We start from the raw sequence: 23,905 nt of genomic DNA, 5'->3' as shown, positions 1-23,905 counted from the left end.
TTAAACTTACTTTTTTTAAACCACAACCACAAAAGCTACCATAAAAAGAAACACACTCATAATATTAAGCATCTGAAATTAAACAAGCATAAGTGTACACATATTTGATATATTAAGATATATAACTGAGTACAATTTTTATTTAAAATATTTTTACAAAAAATAAAACAATCATTTGATTTTTTCCTTGGATTTGATACGTGGAAACTTGATTTATTTGTGAAATCAAATCAAGATTTGTGTTTTGTAAGAATATGAATTTGAACGTGTATTGCGGAATGAGATTTGATGATTTAATGTTATAAAGAGTACCTTTGTTTGTCTTTAAAATATTGTTGAAGAACTCTTATAGAGCGTTTAGGCTTGATCCAACAAAGCTTCTTGCTTTGTCTTGAAGAAAATTTTGGATCTCTAGAAATCCTTCTTCCTTTTTATCTAAGCAAGACCCTTTATTTATACAGGTTTGTAGGAGCTCTCAGGTCCTTTTCTAATGCCACTTGATATTATTTTATTGGTTGATTTTTATTTATGGAATCTTGTATTTATGATAAGATATCTTAAATATCTCATCTCATGTGTCAACCTTTCATTGATAAAGAAATATATAAAGATTTATTTATTTTTCATATTATTTATTTAAATTTTATTCTAATTTTTCATGTAAAAATAAAATAAAAAGGACGCATAACAAATTTTAATCAGTGAAGTTTTTTTGTTTCTATTAGCATCCATCAAAAACTGCATTTATTAAATAGAAAATTATTTCTCAAAATTTATCACAAGGTGGCTGTTCACTATTGAGAATCTCCCTGCCCTGCTTGATGCTTTATCTCACAAACACTGACTACAGGTAATCCTAACGATTTGCAACAGGCCAGTTCCTAAGCAATCTTGGACAATTTGCTGTTAGTTTTGTTAAAACTTCTTTCTTTATTTGACTATCTTGAATAATAATAAAAAAGTTAATCCGGGATCTGTTTCTTTCTGGCCTTTTTACTGTGTTGCTGAAAGGGACCAGTCTTATGTTGGTTCAAGTGATATTATGCCTTCATAGAAATCAAAATTTAAAATGATTGTTCTTGTTGTATATGGTCAGTGTTCTAGAACAAGAAAATAGACAAAAACATCTTAGGATAATGATAAAGATATAATCTAAATTTGTTTCTGACATAGTTGTTGTTAGATACATTATATATCCTCTTTATTTGTAATAGTTTTGAACTCTTTATTTCGAGATAGTAATCATTTTGTAGTCTTCGAATCTGCTGTCTCGAGATAATAATCAATATATGATATTGACTACTTTACAGAAGAAGAACATTATATAAAATTGCAAAAAAAAAAAATATTTAATTTCAATGATTAATGAATAGTTATGGTTAGATATTGGCTCGTGTGATTAGAAGGTAGCGCAATTCGAAACATTGCTCTTGTTTAGCTTAGTTGTTTCCTTAATAACAGAATATTGTGAGCTTATGAACTCTCTACTGTGCGTCGGCAGAAGTGACAGGCAGAATCCCTGCCAACCCACTAAACAAGAAGGGAGAGGCACACTCAGATTACAGTCTTGAAGAAAATCATTACACGAGGAGAAATGCTCGAAAACCCCATATTGGCAGGTCTAGCAACAATGGTAGAGAAGAAAGGATGTTATTGATTGATGATCAAAGAATTTCCACGTCTCATCTCAATCATTTTTCACTCTTTAAAACTTCCAGGCAACCACAGGTCCCATCATTTCATTCTAAGTTTCTAATCAATCAAGAAGCATTATTGATGATAGAAAGTTAAGCAAAATTGGAATTGGTGGAATGATCATAATCATAAACTGAGAAGAAGAGCAGCAAGTTGTAGTAGAAGCACCTAGGCTGTAAAGTGTAGGCGTTGACTCCGGAAAAACCGAAAGAACTTTTACATCGTGACTCTCATGGCCTTTCTCCACTTTCTTGCCATATCAATCTTTCTCCTTTCTGTTTATTATCTACCTCTCACGTTCTATCCGTAAAGGTTGTAGGGAGGTCTCTGTCTTAGTCTCTCTTTCTATTCCTTCTCTTTGCCTTATTGATTGCTTCACGGGCTTATTTATGTTCCGTGTTCTGTCATTGCCTTAGACATTAGTTTTCAGAGTCAAAACCAAATACCTGTTCTTAGAAGTAATTTTCAAGTTCGGCTTGTCCAAGTCCTTTATTCAAAGTTCTCTCTCTGTGCTTTCTTTTTCTTTTTTCTGTCAGGAATTGGGTGAGTGTAGAATTGGAACCAGGGACATGCGCTTTAAACTACACATTGCAGGCTCGATTTTTTCTTTATTGACTGAATTCTAGTCATTCTTGCCTCGGAAAGTTGCAATGTTTGAGAGGACTTGTTTTTAACTCTGCTGTCTTGTGACTTCTTGCATCACACTCTGAGTGCTCCACAACCGAGTGCTTCTTTTCCTATTCAATTTTGCATCTTCATTTTTCTTGAATATGATGCCAAGCCAGTTGAATTCTCCCATTCCTTACAACCTCTTTTGCTTGGTCTTTTTGATGCTTTATTTCCATTTTGTATTCGTAATATCATTAAATCAAGAGGGTGCTTTTCTTTTGGAGTTTACGAAGTCAGTCATTGATCCTGATAACAATCTTCAAGGCTGGAATTCTTTGGACTTGACTCCTTGCAACTGGAAGGGAGTAGGTTGTTCTACCAATCTTAAGGTAACGTCTTTGAATCTCCATGGCCTTAATTTGTCTGGTAGTCTGTCTACAACTGCAAGTATATGTCATAATCTCCCTGGTTTAGTCATGTTGAATATGTCCTCCAACTTCTTTTCTGGTCCCATTCCTCAGTATCTTGATGAGTGTCATAATCTAGAGATTCTTGACCTTTGTACCAATAGGTTTCGTGGGGAATTTCCAACACATCTGTGCACACTTAACACTCTTAGACTGCTTTATTTCTGTGAGAATTATATATTCGGAGAAATCTCTAGGGAGATAGGAAATTTGACTTTACTTGAAGAGCTTGTCATCTATAGCAATAATCTCACAGGCACAATTCCTGTATCAATCCGTGAGTTAAAGCATCTTAAGGTCATCAGGGCAGGTTTAAACTATTTCACAGGTCCAATACCGCCCGAAATTAGCGAATGTGAGAGCTTAGAGATACTCGGGTTGGCACAGAATCGTTTCCAAGGTTCTCTTCCAAGGGAGCTTCAGAAACTTCAGAATCTTACCAATTTGATCCTTTGGCAAAACTTTTTGTCTGGGGAGATTCCTCCTGAGATAGGAAATATCAGCAACCTAGAGGTGATTGCATTGCATGAAAATTCCTTTAGTGGGTTTCTTCCAAAAGAACTTGGCAAATTATCCCAGCTAAAAAAACTGTACATATATACCAACCTGTTGAATGGAACAATTCCTCGGGAACTAGGAAATTGCAGTAGTGCTCTTGAGATAGATCTTTCTGAGAATAGGTTAAGTGGGACTGTTCCAAGAGAGTTGGGGTGGATTCCTAATCTCCGCTTGCTTCATCTTTTTGAGAATTTCCTTCAGGGAAGTATTCCCAAGGAGCTTGGAGAGTTAACACAGCTGCATAACTTTGACCTGTCCATAAATATCCTGACAGGTTCAATTCCTCTAGAATTTCAAAACCTAACATGTCTAGAGGAGTTGCAGCTTTTTGACAACCATCTTGAGGGTCATATTCCTTATCTCATTGGGTATAATAGTAACCTCTCTGTCCTTGACTTATCTGCCAACAATCTAGTTGGTAGCATACCTCCATACCTTTGCAGGTACCAGGATTTAATATTTTTGAGCCTTGGATCAAATAGGTTGTTTGGAAACATTCCTTTTGGTCTGAAAACATGCAAGTCTCTTAAGCAGCTAATGCTTGGGGGTAACTTGCTCACGGGAAGTCTCCCTGTTGAATTATATCAACTTCAGAATCTTTCTTCTCTTGAGATTCATCAAAACCGATTCTCCGGGTATATACCCCCTGGTATAGGCAAGCTCGGGAATTTGAAGAGGTTGCTCTTGTCAGATAACTATTTTTTTGGGCAAATTCCTCCAGAGATAGGAAACCTGACGCAGCTCGTTGCATTCAACATTTCTTCCAATGGGCTCTCTGGAGGTATTCCTCATGAATTGGGAAATTGCATAAAACTTCAGAGGCTTGATCTCAGTCGGAACCAATTCACAGGCTCTCTCCCGGAAGAAATTGGCTGGCTGGTGAACCTGGAACTCCTGAAGCTTTCAGACAACAGAATTACTGGAGAAATCCCAAGCACCTTAGGCAGTCTAGACAGACTTACCGAGTTGCAAATGGGAGGGAATCTTTTTTCTGGTGCCATACCTGTTGAGCTTGGTCAACTTACCACTCTCCAGATTGCTCTCAACATTAGCCACAATCGCCTTTCTGGTACAATTCCCAAAGACTTGGGGAAACTGCAGATGCTAGAATCACTCTACTTGAACGACAATCAACTCGTCGGTGAGATTCCTGCGTCTATTGGTGAGCTGCTGAGCCTTCTAGTCTGCAATCTTTCTAACAATAACCTGGAAGGAGCAGTGCCAAATACTCCCGCATTTCAAAAAATGGACTCAACAAATTTTGCTGGCAACAATGGCTTGTGCAAATCAGGTTCTTACCATTGTCATTCTACGATCCCATCTCCTACTCCTAAAAAAAACTGGATCAAGGAGAGCTCATCCAGAGCTAAATTAGTGACCATTATTTCTGGAGCTATCGGGTTAGTTTCTCTGTTTTTCATAGTGGGAATCTGTAGGGCTATGATGCGTCGCCAACCTGCTTTTGTTTCACTTGAAGACGCAACAAGGCCTGATGTCGAAGACAACTATTATTTTCCTAAAGAAGGGTTCTCGTATAATGACCTTTTGGTGGCCACTGGAAATTTTTCGGAAGATGCAGTTATAGGAAGGGGAGCCTGTGGCACAGTGTACAAGGCTGTTATGGCTGATGGGGAGGTAATTGCCGTAAAAAAGCTGAAGTCTAGCGGTGCAGGAGCTAGTTCTGACAACAGCTTCCGTGCTGAGATATTGACCCTCGGAAAGATTAGACACCGTAATATTGTTAAGCTCTTTGGATTCTGCTACCATCAGGACTACAATATCCTTCTATACGAATACATGCCAAATGGGAGCCTCGGAGAGCAACTTCATGGAAGTGTCCGAACATGTTCACTGGACTGGAATGCTAGATATAAAATTGGTCTTGGAGCAGCTGAGGGTTTATGCTATCTACATTATGATTGTAAGCCTAGAATCATCCACCGTGATATAAAGTCGAACAATATTTTGTTGGATGAATTACTTCAGGCTCATGTAGGAGACTTCGGCTTGGCGAAGTTGATTGATTTTCCCCACTCCAAATCCATGTCTGCTGTTGCAGGTTCATATGGTTACATTGCCCCAGGTATGCCTGTCATTCGAACAAAAGGAGCCGAACTTTTGCCCATCTTGATTGTGCTTAAATATTCAAATTCCATCATGTAACAAACTGTAACTTTTAATTGAATTTCATGTGCAGAATATGCTTACACATTGAAGGTGACTGAGAAATGTGACATCTATAGCTTTGGAGTAGTTCTACTGGAACTAATCACCGGGAAACCGCCTGTTCAATGTCTAGAGCAAGGAGGGGACCTGGTTACTTGGGTTAGAAGATCAATTCAGGATCCAGGGCCAACATCTGAGATATTTGACAGCAGGTTAGACTTGAGTCAGAAAAGCACCATAGAGGAGATGTCTTTAGTTCTCAAGATTGCATTATTCTGCACCAGCACATCTCCACTTAATAGGCCAACAATGAGAGAGGTCATTGCGATGATGATTGATGCTAGGGAGGCAGCAGTGAGTTCTCCATCAGAATCTCCAACGGCAGAATCCCCTTAGATGAAGATACTTGCTTACTGAGGTTAGAAATGCAATTTTCGCTCTTCATTTTATTTTTTGAAAATTTATGCACAGGCTTCCATTACTGAAATGGTTGGTTCAGGTAACAAATTTTCTTACTTTTTTTGCAGATTGAAAGGGAGGTTAGGGATTTATTCAGAGACTACGTGAAGCGTGAATATTTTCTTCTGCCATCCATGTGTTGATCCTGTGGGCTTGTTACCTGGATATACTTCCTGACAAGGTGTATCTTCTCTCCTTTCTTTGTGCTAATACTTTTAACCCGCCTCATTTGGGCATTGGAAATACTAAGCTCACTCAGTTGATACAAACCTAAAACTACTTGCTTCATGCCAAACCAAAGTCTTCAAAGTAACATCTCTTTGTAATTGTCTCATCCATCTTCCTGTTTATGTTGAAGTTTATTTCACTTGATGGTTTAATGATTTGATGCTATGTCTGCAACTTGTAGAGTCCTCTAAGAACCTGGATAATAAAGTTGGCAAACACCCTATTAGGAAAAGCTCGAAAATTCTCAGACCTGTCATTTGTCATTCCCCTTTCCCACTTTTGTTCATTGAAAGTATAATTTTCTCATATGGATTTCATATCTAAAATCATGTGTGGGATTTTCTGTTTTCTATATTAATTGGTCAAAGAAATATTCATTTGATGTAATTAGAGAGATACTTAAAAAAATAATGTTAGCCCACTTCTGCAATTAAACTTATGCTTTTAAATCAGCTGTAAATGCTCTTAAATGGCTTAGGCCTTTTCTGGGCTTCAAGCTTGCCGTCTCCATTAGCTTCCCGTAATTGATTCTCTTCATTAACATGAACTTTTCCTGGTGGGATTATATCTCCATTAGATGGCATATTGAAAATACTTTCTGTGGCTGTACTTATTCTGCAAGACATTTGCAGTTGAAATTTAATGGCAGCCAACTAAATCAAGTTAAGTGCCGTGGAGCCCTAGGGTAGGAGCCTTTCTTGCATGATAAGGAATCCCAAACCCAAATCAAATGTACTCTAATCTCAAATATTAAGTTAAATAAACAAAATGCCAATTGTTTTCATTCATCCAGTATGGTAATGGCCTAGTTTTTAAGGACTAAGACTAAGACTAAGTCCTGGAGTTGATGCCCAGGTTCAGATCCCCATCATGCACCAAGTATCAAGATTGGGTTTGACGATAGTTTTATATTTCATTATTCAGATGGAACACAGAAATCTAAAAATGTTAAAGCGAAATTAATCCAATTCCTGCGCTGTTGAATCTCAAAGAAGAGGTCAACGGTTTTTCTTGGATAAGCACAAAATACAATGCAAGTAATCTACCTATAGCCATTGCTTGCTGCTCCTTAGTGCTAAGAGACATCAGTCTTTTCAAGCTGGAAGATGTCTTGTTTCCAGATCCACTAGGCACAAACTGACGTGGAACTGTTGTTGACATGTTCGTGGACTAGAGGTGATTGAGAGTGTAGTAATGTCGTCTTATTTTTGTGGACACAGCATTAAGATGGAACACAAAAATTGCAAAATGTTAATGCAAGATTCAATTCATTGAATTTCAAAGAACAAGTCCATGGTTTTTCTTGGATAAGCACACAAAATACCATGCAAGTAATCTAGCCAGCCAATGCTTGCTGCTCATTAATGGAATTAAAGAACCACTTGGCCCTTACACTACTTTATCAGAATGTCCATATTTCCCAAATCTCATTGTCTCAAAATATCCTCGTTTCCAGCCCACAGAAGCACTATCCAGTATCCTGTAGCACCTGGTTTTTGACATTTCCTTCTCGCCGTCCGGCTATTGGCCCCCCTTGCTTTGTTTCACTGCTGACTAGGGCTGAGTATTTTCGGTTCGGTCCGGTTTTGGATCAAAATAAACAACCAAACCGATTTTATTTTTTTTTGTTTTGGAACCGAACCGAACCGAAAACCGGTTCAAACCGATTAATTTTGGTTCGGTTCGGTTCGGGTTTTTTCCCTTCCAAACCGGTTCAAACCGAAATTACTCCGGTTGAGTTTTTTCTGGGCTTTTTATCGACAACATTTTTCAACACTTCTGTTTTGTACTTGCTTCCATTTTCCAGAAAATCAACTTCAATTTTTGTTTTGATAGATCCTTGCCCAGAAGTTAAACCCAGCAAAAAAATACACAAAACAAAACAAAAAATATATCCCTGGCTGTGACTGCTTTCTTTGCAGTTAGGTTAGCTAGTCCGCTCTTTCCTGTTCTTCAAGCCCAATGAGCTTAGGGTGCCGTTACACCCCTTCAATTAAAATAGATCTTGATTTAGTGTCCTTTCTTCCTGGGTTTTGAAATTTCCCGAAAAGTGTGAAATAAGAGTGGTTAGAAGAAGGAATCGTTGGAACTAGATGAAAGCCTAGGATAGCCTCAAGAAGCGATTTCAAACACTACTTACAAAATTTTGTAATAGAATAGCCTCAAGACTGGAATTCTTAAACCTTTCTTTGCATATTTCCGCGCCGTCTGAGATGAGAGATGAGAGACAGAGAACATGAAGGAGAAGGAGACAGATTTGAGAGATGAGAGATGAGAGGTAGAGAGGTAGAGAGCATGGAGAAGAAGACAGTTTTGACTCAGAGAGCATGGAGCATGGAGAAGAAGACAATGCACAAAACTTTTGAGAGATGAGAGGCAGAGAGAAGGGAGAGGAGGCGGCTGAGAAAGTGATAATAGTGATTTAAGTTTAGGTTAGGGTTAGAAAATATGCTATTTATACTCTTTTTTTTTTCAAGAGCCAGCTTAGTTGAACCGGGCCGGTTCGGTTCGGTTCAATCGGTTTCAGATTTTAAAAACCAAAACCGAACCGAACCGGAAATATTTTGTGATTTTCTAATCGGTTTAATCGGTTTTTTTTTACGGTTTGATTTTTTCGGTTATTTTTTTTTTAGTTTTCTCTGTTTTTCGGTTTTTTTCTCACCCTTACGGCTGACACAGCCAAGTTGGCCTCTATTATCAAGACAAATAGAGCACTCTTAGCAAGTGAAGCCTTTCCACCACAGGCCACTGTGCATGTATGCATGCAATTGAACGAGAAACCCCTAGTCAAGGAATTTGTAGCTCACCTGGCGTCTATTTGTCTCGCCCGTATTTGACCCAGTTGAGGTGCTGGATTGTCACGTTAACTTACGCGTCATTAGTTCAACTCAATTCTATCATTTATTAACTACAACTTTTTTTTTAAAAAAATCTTTGATATATACCTAATCAAAACTGATTTAAATTAAAATTCAATCCAGACCAACTTTCGATTTATAAGCTTATGGAGTTAATTTACTTGACCAGACTAGATTTGATAGATACGCAGAGTCAGTACTTCCTTTGTAAAGAAAAAAAGAGTTGAACAACGACAGACATTAACAAAATATTATCATCTAGATAGTTCAAGCACCCTGATACAGGCTTAAATCCAAGGATCTTAATTCAGTATTTAATAATTGTTCATTGGCAAAACTCCAGTTAATAATAAAGAGGCCACCGAGATTTATCCAGTTGCCTGTGTTTCAGAAGATATGATTCAAGATTTCTCATCAAATGACTAGCATTTCCTTCTGTAATGCATCAATCAACCTATCAAAGTAGGAAATGAAAGTTTGAGAAAAGTTTGTAATCTTATGTAGACATAAACTTTAGCCTCCAAAATTGACTTCTTTTATATATAAAAGGCTTTGGCTGAACAACCTAGCTAGCCCTGGGGAGTGAAGATATATAGCCACCCAATCTTTTCACACCAGTTCCTCGACGTCATCCATCCGTAGAGTTAACCATCATCCTTTCTTCGTGGCTTTTCTTCCAGTGGGGAATGGACATTTTAAGTCCCTTTCTTAAGAATTCAAGAAGAAAATAGTCCATTTTAATGGTTGTTGACTACCTTGTAAAGTGGGTGTGGAAGCAGGAACCTTTACAGAAATAACCATTTCTAAGGTGGTTTCATTTTTATTGAAGAATATCGTTTTCAAATTTGGGCATCCCCGGGTGCCCATCACACACCTAATTTGACAATAAAAAGATGCACGAATAAGTTCTCCTCGGTCACACACCTATAAACAAACAAATGGATTAGTAGAGCTCACAAACAAACTATAATTGAATAGTTTGAAGAAGAAAATAGAAGAAGCTAAAGGAGAGTTGGCTAATTAAGTTGCTTGATAAAATTTTATGGGTTTACAAAATCACCTGGAAAACTTCACCTTTTCTCCTAACATATGGAACTGAGACTGTTATCCCAGTAGAAATAGAGTGTTCAAGTTACAGGGTGTTGCATTTCTCCTCAGAAAACAATGATAAGTAGTTGATGGCCAATTTAATAAAGAGTGAAGCCTTCAGACATAGAGTCATTGAACTGGCAAAGCTACGTTCAAATTTGGAACAAGACCAGGATGAAATATTGTATGCGAGAGGCCCTTAATGTTGCCTTTGGCCATTTTATCAGAATAAACATCTCTCATTAAATGCAACAGCTCGCCGTCTACATTATCATGGAAAGTAGTCACGTTTCCATGCATGGCTGGAAACTCCTCAGGATTATTCTCAATCTTCCGCAGCTTGGGTAATCTTCCAATTTCAGTTCTTAATCAGGTTGTTCAAATGTACTGTTATGTTCATACAGATATGATCTTGTTCATGTTGGTAGAGCCAGCTTTGTATTTATGAAAATTATGCAGCTCTCACCCTTACTCCTGAACTTTGGAATCTCACCACTACTAGAGAATGGTAACGAATGAATGAACAAGCATGAATTCACCCTTCTCCTCTCTTCATACTAATGGCCTCGTTCCCTTATTACTTAATGTGAACAACACTCTTTCATGTAAAGATCAAGACATCATGGATTGAAAGAGTTCGAAGTTTTACTGGATTGGATCGGAAAGGAAAGATTAAGTATTGAAGCTGTGAATCTCAGTGCAAGACAACAAGAGAATTCAACTACAAAGGAGGAGTCCTCAGCCTGTGACTTTCTTGAGCCTTGAAGCCAATGTCCTCACTGAACTCTGTTAGGTCTTGCGTACTGTTATGCAACGCCTCTCTCTCTCTCGATCCCTTCTGCATAAAACGGGTATTGGAGATATTATAATCACACTCCCATTGAAAATCATTATATCTTATTGGAATATTCTCTTGGATACTTAAATAGCTACGCTTTCAATGGTTTGTAAAGAAGAGGGTTGATATTATGTTGTTGAGGAATTTAAGTTAAGTATGAAAATTATAATTATAATTTATATAATTTTTATAAATTTATTGATGTAATTATTGATAATTTATTTTGTACAGTGATATCTTTTGAATTATATTAGAAATAAGAATTATAGTATTTTTATGAATTATTAATATTGTTAAAATTATATTAGTCATTTACTATTTTCAAATGATTATATTTTATGTTATTTTAAATAAATATTAAGTTTCTTGTAACAAAAAAAATATTTTTTTAAATGATTTTTGAATTAATAGAAAAATAATTAAGATTGTTAATCCAATTTATTTTTATTAGTATTTTAAATAGTATAATTAAATTTAATTATATATATAATATAATGTGATCTATTTAAAAAAAAATGTGCTAAGAAAACAAATAAAACCATTCCCTACTTTGATTATGTTTGTGTTTGTTTTTCACCGGTTTTTATATTTGCGGTGAAACAAACACAATAAAATATTTGAAAACAAACCAAATTGCATTTTATATTGCAAGGTCTGCTAAAAAATTAAGTTTGAAATGTAGTTTTTATGAAGCAGTTTTTATATGTTTTTTTAACTGAGTTTCGTAAAACCCTGTTTGTTTTTGCGTTTTAAAAGTATTTTTGAAAAAAATTAAATTTTTTTATTTTTTTCTTTACTTCAAATTGATATAATTTTTGGTGTTTTCAGATCGTTTTGATGTGCTAATATCAAAAATAATTTTTTTAAAATAAAAAAAATATTATTTTAATGCATTTCCAAGTAAAAAACACTTTGAAAAGCAACTACAACCATACTTCCACCAAATATTTTATACTTGTTTTTTGCTACACATACACTTCAACCACAATTTTTATAAAACACGTATCTAAATCCAACTAACCACAATTAACCATATTTTTTTTAAATTTATTTTTTTAAAATCACAACCACAAAAGCTACCTAAAAAACAAACACTCGTGAATGTTTGTTAACGTGGTTAAAATTATATTTTTAATTTTTTTTAAAAAATGTTTTTTTTTAAATAATTTTTTTTATATTTTAAATCTGATACGCTATATTAAAATTAATTTTTTAAAAATAAAAAGATATTATTTTAATATATTTTTGAGAAAAAATACTTTGAACCCCAATCATTATCATATTATCAAATACACCCTATTTTTGAGAAAAATTTTGATTTTTTTTATTTTAAATTATATTTTTTTATTGTTTTAATAGGTTATTATTAAAAATATATTTTTAAAAAATATTATTTTAATATATTTTTAAATAAAATATATTTTAAAAAATTACCTCTATCACATTTACAAAAAAAAAAAAAAAAAAAAAAAAAACAGCTTCTTTCCGAATAGCACAAGTAATTACAGTCTCGAGAGACAAGACAAACAAGAGAAAATGTCGTGGTGTGTTCTAAAACCCTTTAATGTCTCGTTGATCAACGTCGGTGCAGTGCGCAACCGAATCCCATTTGCTATCGGCGGCATTGGTTGCGCCTCCGTCGTCGCAACCGGTTTTTGGCGGCAGTGTTGTACCAATCGATTAACCACCCCTCCTTTCGCTTCCTTGAACACTTGCACTTTCCCTCGTAACTCCCGCCCCCCCCCCCCTCCTCTTTCTTAACAGTTTTATCTCCTTATTTCGAATTGATTAGCTAAATGTGTGTAGCTAATTGAATTGGATACAAAGTTTGAGACTTTATGAGAATTGATTTCTGGGTTTTGGTTAATGTGTGATAGTAATGAATAGAGTAGAAAATTTTGGATATTTTATGGGAATTGATTTGTGGGTTTTGGTTAATATGTGTGTAACTGATCAATAGAGTGGAAAAGTACGTGACTCTTGTAATATTGAGTTTGATAGTATTGGCTTGATGGATGTGTCGAGTTGAAAAGTCTCAACTTTCTCAATTGTTGGGTTTAGAAATTTATTAAGGATTTTGTGAGGTTTGTTTGTTCAAATGTATGATTGTTTTGTTTGAAAGTAGGTTGATTTATATGGTGATTCGATTTTGAGTATTTGATGGCTGACAATGGTCAATGTCTATTTTGAGTGTAGCTCAAAAGGAGGCTGTTAAAACAGACAAGGCTCCGGCAGCATTGGGACCATATTCTCAAGCAATTAAATCCAATAACCTTGTATTTGTTTCTGGTGTCTTAGGTCTCATTCCAGAGGTATGGTTTAATTCTCCACTTTCATTTTGAATAACCGTTTCATGGCATTTCAAATTTTTCTGTTCTTTTGGTTTTTGTAACTTGTAATTTTGGAGCATCAAATGTGCTTTTATCGGGGTCCTTAATTATTCTACTGTTACGTGCATGTTGAGACAAAATCACGCTACTGCATTTGCAATTTTGTTTTTCAGAATCCCTTTCCTGGATACTTATGATATTTTCTTGATACATTAATGCAGACTGGGAAGTTTGTCTCACAGGATGTTGAGGATCAGACAGAACAGGTAAATATGCAACCTTTGAATTAGCAACTCATGTTGTAGATTTGTTTTCTTTCTTGAGGTGGTGTTCTGCTCAAGAGGCCAGCTCTGATGGCTCTGTAAATTTAATTTCTTAGTTTTGCGTATTCTACCTTTTATGACCAACCTGCTTTATCTGAGGATGTGCTGAAACTGTAGCGAATAGGCTTTTCCACTGGTGTAGTGCCTCCCTTGGTTTTATATCGAATTAGCTTGGTCCTTTTTTATTGATTGCACTTAGTTTGATTGCAAATCTGCTATGGATAACTTCTCAGTTTCAAAGCTGCTAAATGGATTGATAACTGACAGATTTGACTTCAAGAACTTTACAGGTACTTAAGAATATGGGGGAGATACTGAAAGCTAGTGGTAGCGACTATTCCTTAGTAGTAAAGACAACGATAATGTAGGATTCACTTTTTGCCTTGCAATATCGATTTTTTTTTAATTGAGAATCATCTTTTTTCTGCTACATATTTTTGTGTTCTCTGCAGGTTAGCTGACTTGAAAGACTTCAAGAAAGTGAATGATATCTATGCAAACTGTATGTTCTATTGATTTTTATTTTTTTTGCAGAATATTTGTACTGGTATGTTATGGAACATATAGTCTTTCACCCTGTTTGTGTCGCAAATAACTATGTCTACTTGACATTGGACCTGCCAACAACAAGAAAACGAAAACATTGTATATCACTCTGCAAATGTAGGATATGCTTCAGTGAAAATCTTCACTGCCTAGCATTGCAGATACACTTTCCACCCATGCTGACTTTCAAGTTTTCAATATTTTAATGATAGTCAGTTGTTGTGGAACTCTTGTCAGTGCAGACTAAGAATCCAGACCTATATAATCAGATAAATATTGATCAGTCATCTAGATAGGTTAAGAATTGTCTGTCTCGGCTGCAGTAGGATTGTTAGAAATTCATCTATATGTGATCCACTTGCCATTAACTTGGGATGTTGAATGAAACTGGAACATGTGAATCATTTTGGCTGACTCTTGATTATCATGCATGATGCATGTTAGAATTTTGTGTCTTTCTTTATTTTTGGCATATTTCTTCATTTTTCTGGTAGAGTTTTGGCCGAGTTCGAGAGCTTTTCTGCTGCGTCATTTTTTCCTTCTTCTTCTTGCCGAGTTCAAGTGCTTACTGAATGGCATTTTTAAGCTTCTGAAGGATCTGTTTTTGACATTAGAGCATGCCTCAGGAAATTTATTTGAAATCTATTTTGTCCATCATTTTCCTTGAAAAGAGATTTGTTATCTAGCCTTGGTGAGAAAATGAAAGTTGTTATCTAGCATCTTTGACATTATTGCACTTTGCAACCTAAGTTAACAATATGGTTTGTTTTACAGACTTCCCTGCACCATTTCCTGCTCGCTCAACTTATCAGGTAGCAGCGTTGCCTCTGGATGCCAAAATTGAAATCGAGTGCATTGCTGAACTTCCCCAAAAAGTGGAGCCTCAGCCAGTCTCGCACACATGACCTAGCCATCCATAGAAGGAGCTCAAGGCTGTTTTCAGAAAGTGCTCAAACTAATAAAGTGGGATGACAATAGCGATTTACTTACCCTTGGATGTATCTCCCAATATTAGCAAGTACATGCTTGAGAACATGGGGCAAGTGCTAGGGTAATCATGGAACCAAAAAATGAACAAACATCGAGGAATTTACACTTTCAACAAGTGCCATTATTCGATGAATGTGTAGTGGGGTTCTAGACAGACTTTTTGAGCCTTGCAATTTGCAACCTTTATGTTAACCTTGCATCTGACGCAGCGCATATTCCTCTCTCTAGTTGGTAATCTCTTGGGTTTGGTTGGCATTCAAATCTGCTCTTTTTGGGTAGGTGACTCTGCTTATCTGGTATATATTCAAAGAAAGATGCTAAGATATTCTCTTAGGTGCAGTTTGGAATCTTGTTTCAAACAATGTTTTATGAATTTTTTTATGTAATTATGTTGTTTTTGATGAGTTGTTAAAAATAATTTTTTTAAAATTAAAAAAATATTATTTTGATATATTTATAAATAAAAATATTTTAAAAAATAATTGTTATTATATTTTTAAACATCTTATTGGCATTTCATGCGAGCAAAAACTGTCTGTATCAAAATGGTATCTTAAATTATAACAAAATATGATTTATATTATTTTATTATATAACGCATGAAAGATTATATATAATTTTTTTGGATAATTATCTAATAAATAAGGTATAAATATAATGGTACTCAATTTAAACTCAACATGATTTATATTATTTTATTTTATTGTAACTTATGAATATCTAATTTTTTTTAATAAAGTATAAATATAATAAATACCCTACCTGTAAATACTGATTAATGTATAAATAAAATTTGATACAAAAGGTAGGTTTACAAATACTCTATGATGCCAGCTCGAAGTCTCACCTTCCGCAAGAGTACGAGTTCAACACTAATGTCACCAACTATAGGGCAAGTATTAAACGCAATATAATAATTGATATATAATCACAATTTAGAATTTTATTAGTTTGATCTCTGCGCTTTGTAGGTAGAATTTTAAATTCATTTCGAAGATAATAAAAAATATATTAATATTGTGAATGTTTTTTTAAATATCATGTTTTTTAATTAAAAAATATACACATTAATTTTTAAATTTTAATGTTTTTATTAGTTTTCTATTTTGGAAAATTTTCTATTAACAAAATTCTCTTCACATTGAAACTTAATTTCTCAATAAATTCACTAGTTAAGTTCAAGAAATAATCAATGTTTATTGTAAATGATTTTCTAATAAATATATTATTATTATTATTATTATTATTATTATTATTATTATTATCTTTTTTTTTTCTTTCAGATTCTTCAACCGAAGACACAGTTGAAAGCTAACAAATAGTAAATAGGCAATGGAAACCCCCCGGCTTAAGAGGGAACATCAAAAGGCAAAAGCACACCGATAACATATACCAAACGACATAAAAATCCTTCTCTCTCTCTCAACCACTCCTCTTTTCATTTCCAAAACCTGTAAGATTTGTTCTTTATCTTATAACATCATTATTTCCGTAGATAATTAATCTTTTGCCTGTTTCTTGCTTTGCTTTCTTTATCTTTTCTTGTTTCTTGAAGTTACTTTGCCTTAAAGTTATGTTCTTGATATGCTTACTGGATCTATCAGCATATATGCTTCTTGTGGGCATTTTTTAAATTGCTTATAAACCATTCATGTCCTTTTCTTGTTGTGTTTCTGCATCTGGGTTGGTTTTGCTTGGTGGAAATTTGGGTCCTTTTCAAGTTTTTGGAAGGTGCATAGTAGTTGCTCCAAGTTTTTAAATTCGGGTTCTTGTAAATTTGAGTACCTCTTGAATTACAAGTATAAAGCTGATATTTTACCTGGGATTGCTTTCAGGTTCTTGATTATTGATATAATGGAAGGAATCGTCGTTAGAAGGGTCATTCCCTCGGACAATAGTTGCCTGTTCAATGCTGTTGGGTAAATTCTAAACTATGATGCCTCTGTTTTCAGTGATTTCTTGTGTCAATTGAATGAGTTGCTGGTAAAGTTTTAACCTTTGATGCTGTTCTTTTGCTTGTTCGCAGCTATGTTATGGACCATGACAAAAATAAAGCTTATGGGTTGAGACAGGTTCTTGCTTCTCATCTTTATTTTAGCTTTGCTTTCAATATGCTAAATTTGTGTAATTCTTTAAACTTTTGATTTTCATTATGTGGGTTGATTGTAGTTAGAGCAACTTGTTCCTAAAATTTACATGCATAAAGTTTCGATTTTTCAATTGGAAAAGGTGTTTACCATGTTCAATCTGGTAGCAATACTGTTTATTGTAGACGAATAATGTTTGTATGATTCCTGGTCTGGAGTCACTTCTTAGATGTTTAGTGCACTGCTAGTTGAAGGACTGGATGTCTAGATATTAATAAATGCATTCCATTTTCACTTTTTAATTTTAGTTTTTTCTTTTTGGTAGAAAGAATTGTTTTTATCATAATTAGAGATGCCTTAAATTCTCTTTGGATGTATTTTGGTGGATTTTGAAGTTGCAAAATTACAAGAGGAAGGTGACAAATAAAATAAGAACATGGGTAGTTTCAGGGACAAAAATTGGAAATTTTCACCTATATTAAGTGGAAACCATGGCCTCTACACTTAATTTAGATGTGAGAAGAAGGTTTTTATTTGGTGGATCCAAGTTGTTAGAGTTGTTTGTTATTTAGCTTCTCTGGTTAACCAAATGAAGATCGTTTTCTAGTTGTGAGAACAAAAATCTTTGGCATAAAAGTAACAAGTGTTGCTTTGTCATCATCATGCTAGCTCTTAGATAATATGTCGTGTAGGAATGGGTTTAAGGTCTTGATTAATTTTTCCCAAGCAATTATATGTACTATGAAGAAGAAAAGATAATGATTATCACACAAGTCATATCCCAAGTTCAAGATCCTAATCAGCTGAATAAAAAAAACACATGCTTCATTATGATTGTAGAAATGTGAAATATGCTATGGAAGTAGAATTCAGAATCAGTCCCCCTTAATTATTGATGCTATCAGTGAGTGGATCTGATTCTAGAGCAATATTTTGCATGGAATCTTTTACAGAATTGCTTGTCAGTTTGCCAAGTGTAAGGACATGTAATAGATTGCAATGGCTAGGCACTGACATTGCTGGAGTTGCTATGTGTTATCCTGAAGTATCATTGATGTCTTGATACTTTTCAAATCATTGATAAAGGAACAACTCATCCTTTCCTTCCACTTCAAAAACCTGCATTATTTAAAGTCTCTACTCTTTTTTCCTATCTTATTTTCTTGATGTTCTTTGCAATCAATAATTTTTGTAAGGTTATAGCTGGAACAGTGGCAAGCGATCCAGAAAAATATAATGAAGCATTTCTCGGGAAGCCAAATGGTGAATATTGTAATTGGATTCGTGACTCTGAGAAGTGGGGAGGTAGGTTTAACTTTTTTTTTTCTTGCCTATTGAAACGGTGCTGTAATTTCTATTGGGATGGTTACTGAAATGAAGTGATTAACCATCTAAATTACGAGACTGTTGTGTAGGACTCTAACAAGCTGCAGTGTCTGTGGGACTCTCTTTAGTCAACAAAATTACATTCATATTCAATATATGATGATCAAAATTTAGCAGCATATAGGAAAAGCCCCCTTTCACCACTGAGTCATTAGAGTCCTAGAGTTTGGCATCTTGACTTCATGAGCTAAAAGAGTTATTAAAGATAAATTGCTTTTTGCACTCATGTTTAGCATTGGGAATCTAGTAGCTTTATGCAACATCACTCTCTGTTCTCTTATACAAGAAGTGATTCCCAAGTATTATTCATTGCTTTATACCAAGTTCCTTTATTCAGTGTAAAGGAAGACTTGGATTCTTGAATCTTTACAAAATAAAACACCTTTTAGGTTTTGTCTTCTCTAAAAGAAAGCTGTGAACACATCAGTTTTGTAATTTGACTTCAATTAAAGAATTCTTTTTATCTCTCATAATAACATACTTTCAAGCATATATAAAGAATTTATAGAACAAGGAATTTAAGACTTGGATTCTTGAATCTTTACAAAATAAAACACCTTTTAGTTTTTGTCTTCTCTAAAAGAAAGCTGTGAACACATCAGTTTTGTAATTTGACTTCAATTAAAGAATTCTTTTTATCTCTCACAATAACATATTTTCAAGCATATATAAAGAATTTATAGAACAAGGAATTTAATATTTTCTGCCTAGGAAAAGGGAACCTGTTTGATGAGGACACTTGTCTACAAATGTCAGTGCTGTAAAGGTGGAGGCATAGTTTCCTCTGTATTCTATGAAACACAATGGGAAGCACTTGAGGGATTCCCAGCAAACAAATAACCTATAAGCTGGAAATCATGTCTGCAGTTTTCAGTAGAAAAATTGATATTCTCATAATGATCTAAATACTGGAATTGGAATCCTAAGCATTACATTTTAGCAGTAAAAGGATTGTTCAGTTTAGGTTGTTGGCAGTTGTTAGGTCCTTGGCTTGTATTAAGTGTCTTTAAATTTGTTTTGATTTGATAGGCACCAAATTATGTCTGCTTTTCTTGAGGTCTTTAACCATTAAAATCTTTTAGGCATTCTTTTCCTTTCACAATCATGCACTAATTTTTGTATGCTTTTTAGATGTTAGTTGTTTGCTCATTGAACTATTCTGATTACTTTTCTTCTTGGTGCTCTCTCGTGAAGGTGCTATTGAGCTTTCAATATTAGCAGATTATTATGGACGTGAAATTGCGGCATATGATATCCAGACCATGCGGTGTGATTTGTATGGTCAGGTCAGTGTTAGTGATATGTTATTTTTGTTTGAAATATCTCCAACTTGAGCATTACTTAATGTTTACAGTCATTTATCTTTATCTTGCTATTTGACAGGACAGGAAGTACTCAGAAAGGGCCATGCTGATTTACGATGGACTCCATTATGATGCTTTAGCTGTATGTTTTTTCACTTCCAATATTTTTATTTATTTAATATTTAGCATGAGATTTCTTGTCAAAATGTAGAATTAAAGGAGGATATAATTACGAAAATGTGTGATCTATGGATCTGGAATACTGGAATGTCTATGGTCTCAGTCCCTACAAGGGAGATCTTGTGGTCAAACATGGTCCTAACCATCAGAGATATTGAACAGTGAGCTTATTATAGACTGCAGCATTGTTTAGTTTCAAATTCCCATGCTTGCTATGCTGTTATAATAATTTATTTAGCTCTTTCTGCTGTGCTCCATCAACAATATGTTTTTTTGTCTGTGTATCCTACTTATGGGACCCTTCTCTTGGTTATGCATACAAACAGATGTCTCCATTTGAGGGAGCTCCAGAGGAGTTTGATCAGACCATATTTACTGTACAGAAGGACAGGACCATAGGACCAGCTGAGGGGCATGCTCTTAATCTTGTTAAGGAGCAACAAAGGTATTATTTATGTAAATAAAATAGGATAAGTGCTTTAACACATGGAAAGAAGTTTCATATTCAGATTCTATTTATGAAATATGTAGCTTTTGTATATCGTGGTCTAAATACATAATGGGATATCGTGGTCTAAATACATAATGGGACTGGAAGTAGATTACATCAACGGATGAAATGCCCTCTAGACAAAGTCCAAATAATTCAGAGGCTAGAGATAAGCTTGATGACCGTGGATCATTTTTTGGCAGCATAGTTCATATCTTCTTGAAAATTTATTTTCCTTTCTAGAATTTTTATCAATCAGATTTTTAAGATACATCTAGGTCACAGTAATTCAGTTTTTGCTCCGATGCTGCTCTGCATTTCAAGAGCATTAGATACTTCCCCAAGGAGTGATCTTAATTTGCACTCTCTCAGCGACTTTATTCTCCAACTAGCAACAATGTAGTTCTTGTTATTTATTTTCCCCATTTGTCTCCATAGGTATATGCTGATTGGTGAAATCTTGTAATCAAGAAATATTTATTTAATTCTATTGCTTGTAGGAAAAGAAGTTACACAGACACTGCCAACTTCACTTTGCGCTGCGGGGTATGCCAAATTGGAGTCATTGGCCAGAAGGTTAGTTCATACTTGCTCCATTCTCCGTGCGTGCTTGTATTGAGGTTTATGCTATGTTGAGCCATGTTACGATGTTGTCATTTTCATGTTAATATTTAGGAGGCCGTCGAGCATGCACAAACCACAGGCCATGTGAACTTTCAAGAATACAGATGATTGTAACTGTGCAAACCAAACCACAGAAAACAGAAACATCTTCTTTCTCAAGTTCCTCGGCAACTAGAGAGAGGATTGCTGTACTATCCAGTCTGTCAAGTTAATTTGTTTTATCAGGGAACCCAAATAAAGATGTTTGTGTGTACTTTTGTTGTTTTCGTGGCTTTGCTGTAACCCTAGCTTTTAGTTGTGTGTACTTGTGTCTGTAATCGATAAAATGTGTTTGGTAACATCTAATTCTTTGGTACCAGCTAAATTCTTTTATGCTGTATGCATAGTTGTCTGAGTTTTTCCCACATTAGCATAGTTTGGAAAATAATTCTCATTTTAGTAGAGAAACAATGATCACGCATTTGCTACATGCGCCATCTTAGGTCGCTTTTTTCTACAGTATCTATGGATTCATATCGTTGATATTTTTCTGACTGTATTGAGAGTTTTATCATTTTTGTTTTTATTTCATGATACTTAGATCTTCATAAAAAGACAAAGGAAGAATGAAAATCTATAAATTACGAGTTTGGCGTGTTATCCTAGGTTAGCTCAGATTAACTAAAATGGATTTATTCATGTTTATAACTCAAATCAAATATTTTTATTTTATTTTTTAAAAATACACTAGCGCTTGAACATCGACTCTTTTTTTTTAAAAAATCCATTACAAATATCTAGTGCAATCTATAATTTAATCATCACATGCATACATTGGCTAGGCCTTTGCGCCAACTATCACGGAAACATAAGAAATGTATATATAGTTTTAAATGAAGCAGGTTGATGTAGTCCCTTCAATTGACTTAGCCCTGATTAATTTCTCCGATCGCTTCTTCCTTAATTCGTGTAGCTATTAAGTGTATGCTTTTTCTATCTGCAGTTGAATGACAATGACTTAGCTCATGAAATGTTCAAATGGTCGCTGTCGATATTGTCGGCCATGGCCATGCAGCTTGAATATTGTATGAACTAATGGATCTCATGCTCTAATATATATAAAGTCTCTTTCTTTCCTTTTCCTTTTCTTTAATTTTATTGTTTTTTAATTTAACAGTGAGCTCTTTTTTCTTTTTTCTCCCCTCGATTTTAAGCAAAATCATCAATGTTTGAATTTCATATATTCACGAATTTTATTTTTGGCTCCATTCTTTATCATTTAAACCTGAATTGATAATGACATTAAAACTGCTAGATGGGATCCGATCGAGGGGTGGCATGACTTCCATTTACACGTTTCTGTTCCTGAGATAAGTTTTGTTTTTGTCTTCGTACCTCTAACTAAACACTCTAACTATACACGTTTCTGTTCCATTTGTATTTGACTGTTATTATTATTATAAGGTTCAACAAGCCTGGAGTTTCTCCAGGAAGATAGCCTTTTGAGTTTTGACATGTCTAAGATCCCCGTCTATCTTTTAGAAATTGAAGGTTTGTGCATCAAACACAAAACCAACAAGCTCCAGGAAGGGGCCAGTAATTAACACAGTATATATATATATATATATATATATATATTTCATCAGCCGTGGATAAAAATAAAATAAATTCCTGAATGTTTTTTAACATATAATTTGTTAACAGTAAAAGAGAAATAGCATATTTTTTAACAAAGAATTAAAAAGAAAAAGGAACGATTCTTTTAGCAGCAAAACCGAAAACTGGTTCCTGTATATATGTATGTGCAGGAAAATGCAAAATGTATAGAGCTTGCTAACTTAATTAACTAGTAAAGCTACATATCTTTTTCCCTACAAAACAAAACTCTGTACAACAAGAACCCATAAATGGATCATCGTCCTATCCCTCAGCAAAATGAGCTCATAATCACTCAGGTATACTCTGTAGATTAGGCCTCCAGGACTGTTGTTGTGGTTCATATGATCTATGATCACTACTAGCATTCATCAACTGGGACAGAATTTGTTGCAGTGATAGTCCCTTTACTTCAGCCTTACCCAGCAACTCCTTGAGTTGTTTCTTTGTAATCTTGATCTTCACTGTTGTACTTGTGGTTGTTGTTGAAGAAGATGATGTGAAATCTCTCATGTTATCATGATCTCCAAGAGGCCCTTTCTCTTCCATGTTGTTCATGGCCTTCTCTTGCATGTCATGTCCTGAAATATGCCTCCAGAAATTTCCCATTTTTTTTACTATCTTTTGAGGGTGTGATGGCGTCTAGATGTTTATGCAGAGAGAACAAGTTCTGGGCATGGAGAGGAATGGCATGTTATAAAGGGAGGGACATGGTGCGTTGTAGAAGAAGGAGAGGGAGAAAGAGTCAGACCTGATTTGTTGCCACGTGAGATGACATGATGAGTGACCTGGCAATTGCATGTGTTGACCATATTACCACTTTGCACGTGATGGCAGAGTAATCTTATCCATAATAAAGTTGCTGCTGGTGGGCAGCTGTTGCTGGTGTGCTTGCATGGCTTGGCTCAGCTTGGCTTAATTTTCTGTGGTGTTCTTCATCAATGGGGTTGAGAAGTTGATTCAATTCAAGTAATGATAAAAGGGTCCGGCTAACGGCTAGAAATAGCTTGGGACCAAGCCAAAACTAGAAGGACTAAAGAGTG

The 23,905-nt window shown here is 34.9% G+C and overlaps 4 protein-coding genes across 5 annotated transcripts; 3 read left to right on the top strand and 1 right to left on the bottom strand.

Annotated features, from left to right (window-relative positions):
• The first annotated feature begins 1,569 nt into the window (after positions 1–1,569).
• Positions 1,570–6,508, top strand: LOC7454442 (leucine-rich repeat receptor-like serine/threonine-protein kinase At1g17230). Its single transcript, XM_002317564.4, has 3 exons — positions 1,570–5,412; positions 5,527–5,913; positions 6,023–6,508. Exons 1-2 carry the CDS (start codon positions 2,466–2,468, stop codon positions 5,889–5,891), a joined length of 3,312 nt encoding a protein of 1,103 aa, XP_002317600.1. The 5' UTR covers positions 1,570–2,465; the 3' UTR covers positions 5,892–5,913; positions 6,023–6,508.
• A 5,932-nt stretch (positions 6,509–12,440) lies between these two features.
• On the top strand, positions 12,441–15,383 carry LOC7454441 (reactive Intermediate Deaminase A, chloroplastic). The gene is made up of 6 exons (XM_002317563.4): positions 12,441–12,693; positions 13,164–13,279; positions 13,519–13,563; positions 13,911–13,984; positions 14,073–14,122; positions 14,941–15,383. Exons 1-6 carry the CDS (start codon positions 12,504–12,506, stop codon positions 15,069–15,071), a joined length of 606 nt encoding a protein of 201 aa, XP_002317599.1. The 5' UTR covers positions 12,441–12,503; the 3' UTR covers positions 15,072–15,383.
• Positions 15,384–16,442: 1,059 nt separating this feature from the next.
• LOC7470958 (OVARIAN TUMOR DOMAIN-containing deubiquitinating enzyme 2) lies at positions 16,443–21,618 on the top strand. Of its 2 annotated transcripts, none has more exons than XM_002317562.4 (9): positions 16,443–16,609; positions 16,992–17,075; positions 17,183–17,228; positions 18,440–18,548; positions 19,824–19,915; positions 20,013–20,075; positions 20,440–20,558; positions 21,104–21,179; positions 21,279–21,618. In XM_002317562.4, the coding sequence occupies exons 2-9, from the start codon at positions 17,011–17,013 to the stop codon at positions 21,333–21,335; spliced, it is 627 nt and encodes a 208-aa protein (XP_002317598.1). In that variant the 5' UTR covers positions 16,443–16,609; positions 16,992–17,010; the 3' UTR covers positions 21,336–21,618. The 2 variants fall into 2 exon arrangements, with proteins under 2 accessions (XP_002317598.1, XP_006377852.1); XM_006377790.3 differs by lacking the exon at positions 16,443–16,609 and adding an exon at positions 16,657–16,887.
• Positions 21,619–22,943: 1,325 nt separating this feature from the next.
• On the bottom strand, positions 22,944–23,609 carry LOC7470957 (uncharacterized). Its single transcript, XM_002316967.4, has one exon. It carries the CDS (start codon positions 23,469–23,471, stop codon positions 23,154–23,156), a length of 318 nt encoding a protein of 105 aa, XP_002317003.1. The 5' UTR covers positions 23,472–23,609; the 3' UTR covers positions 22,944–23,153.
• Positions 23,610–23,905: the final 296 nt, after the last annotated feature.

Source organism: Populus trichocarpa, chromosome 11 (assembly GCF_000002775.5).
Source record: "Populus trichocarpa isolate Nisqually-1 chromosome 11, P.trichocarpa_v4.1, whole genome shotgun sequence".
In the NCBI taxonomy this organism is placed as follows: domain Eukaryota; kingdom Viridiplantae; phylum Streptophyta; class Magnoliopsida; order Malpighiales; family Salicaceae; genus Populus; species Populus trichocarpa.
Note: the sequence above shows the minus strand (reverse complement) of the source record. Positions and strands in the feature narration are given on the sequence as shown.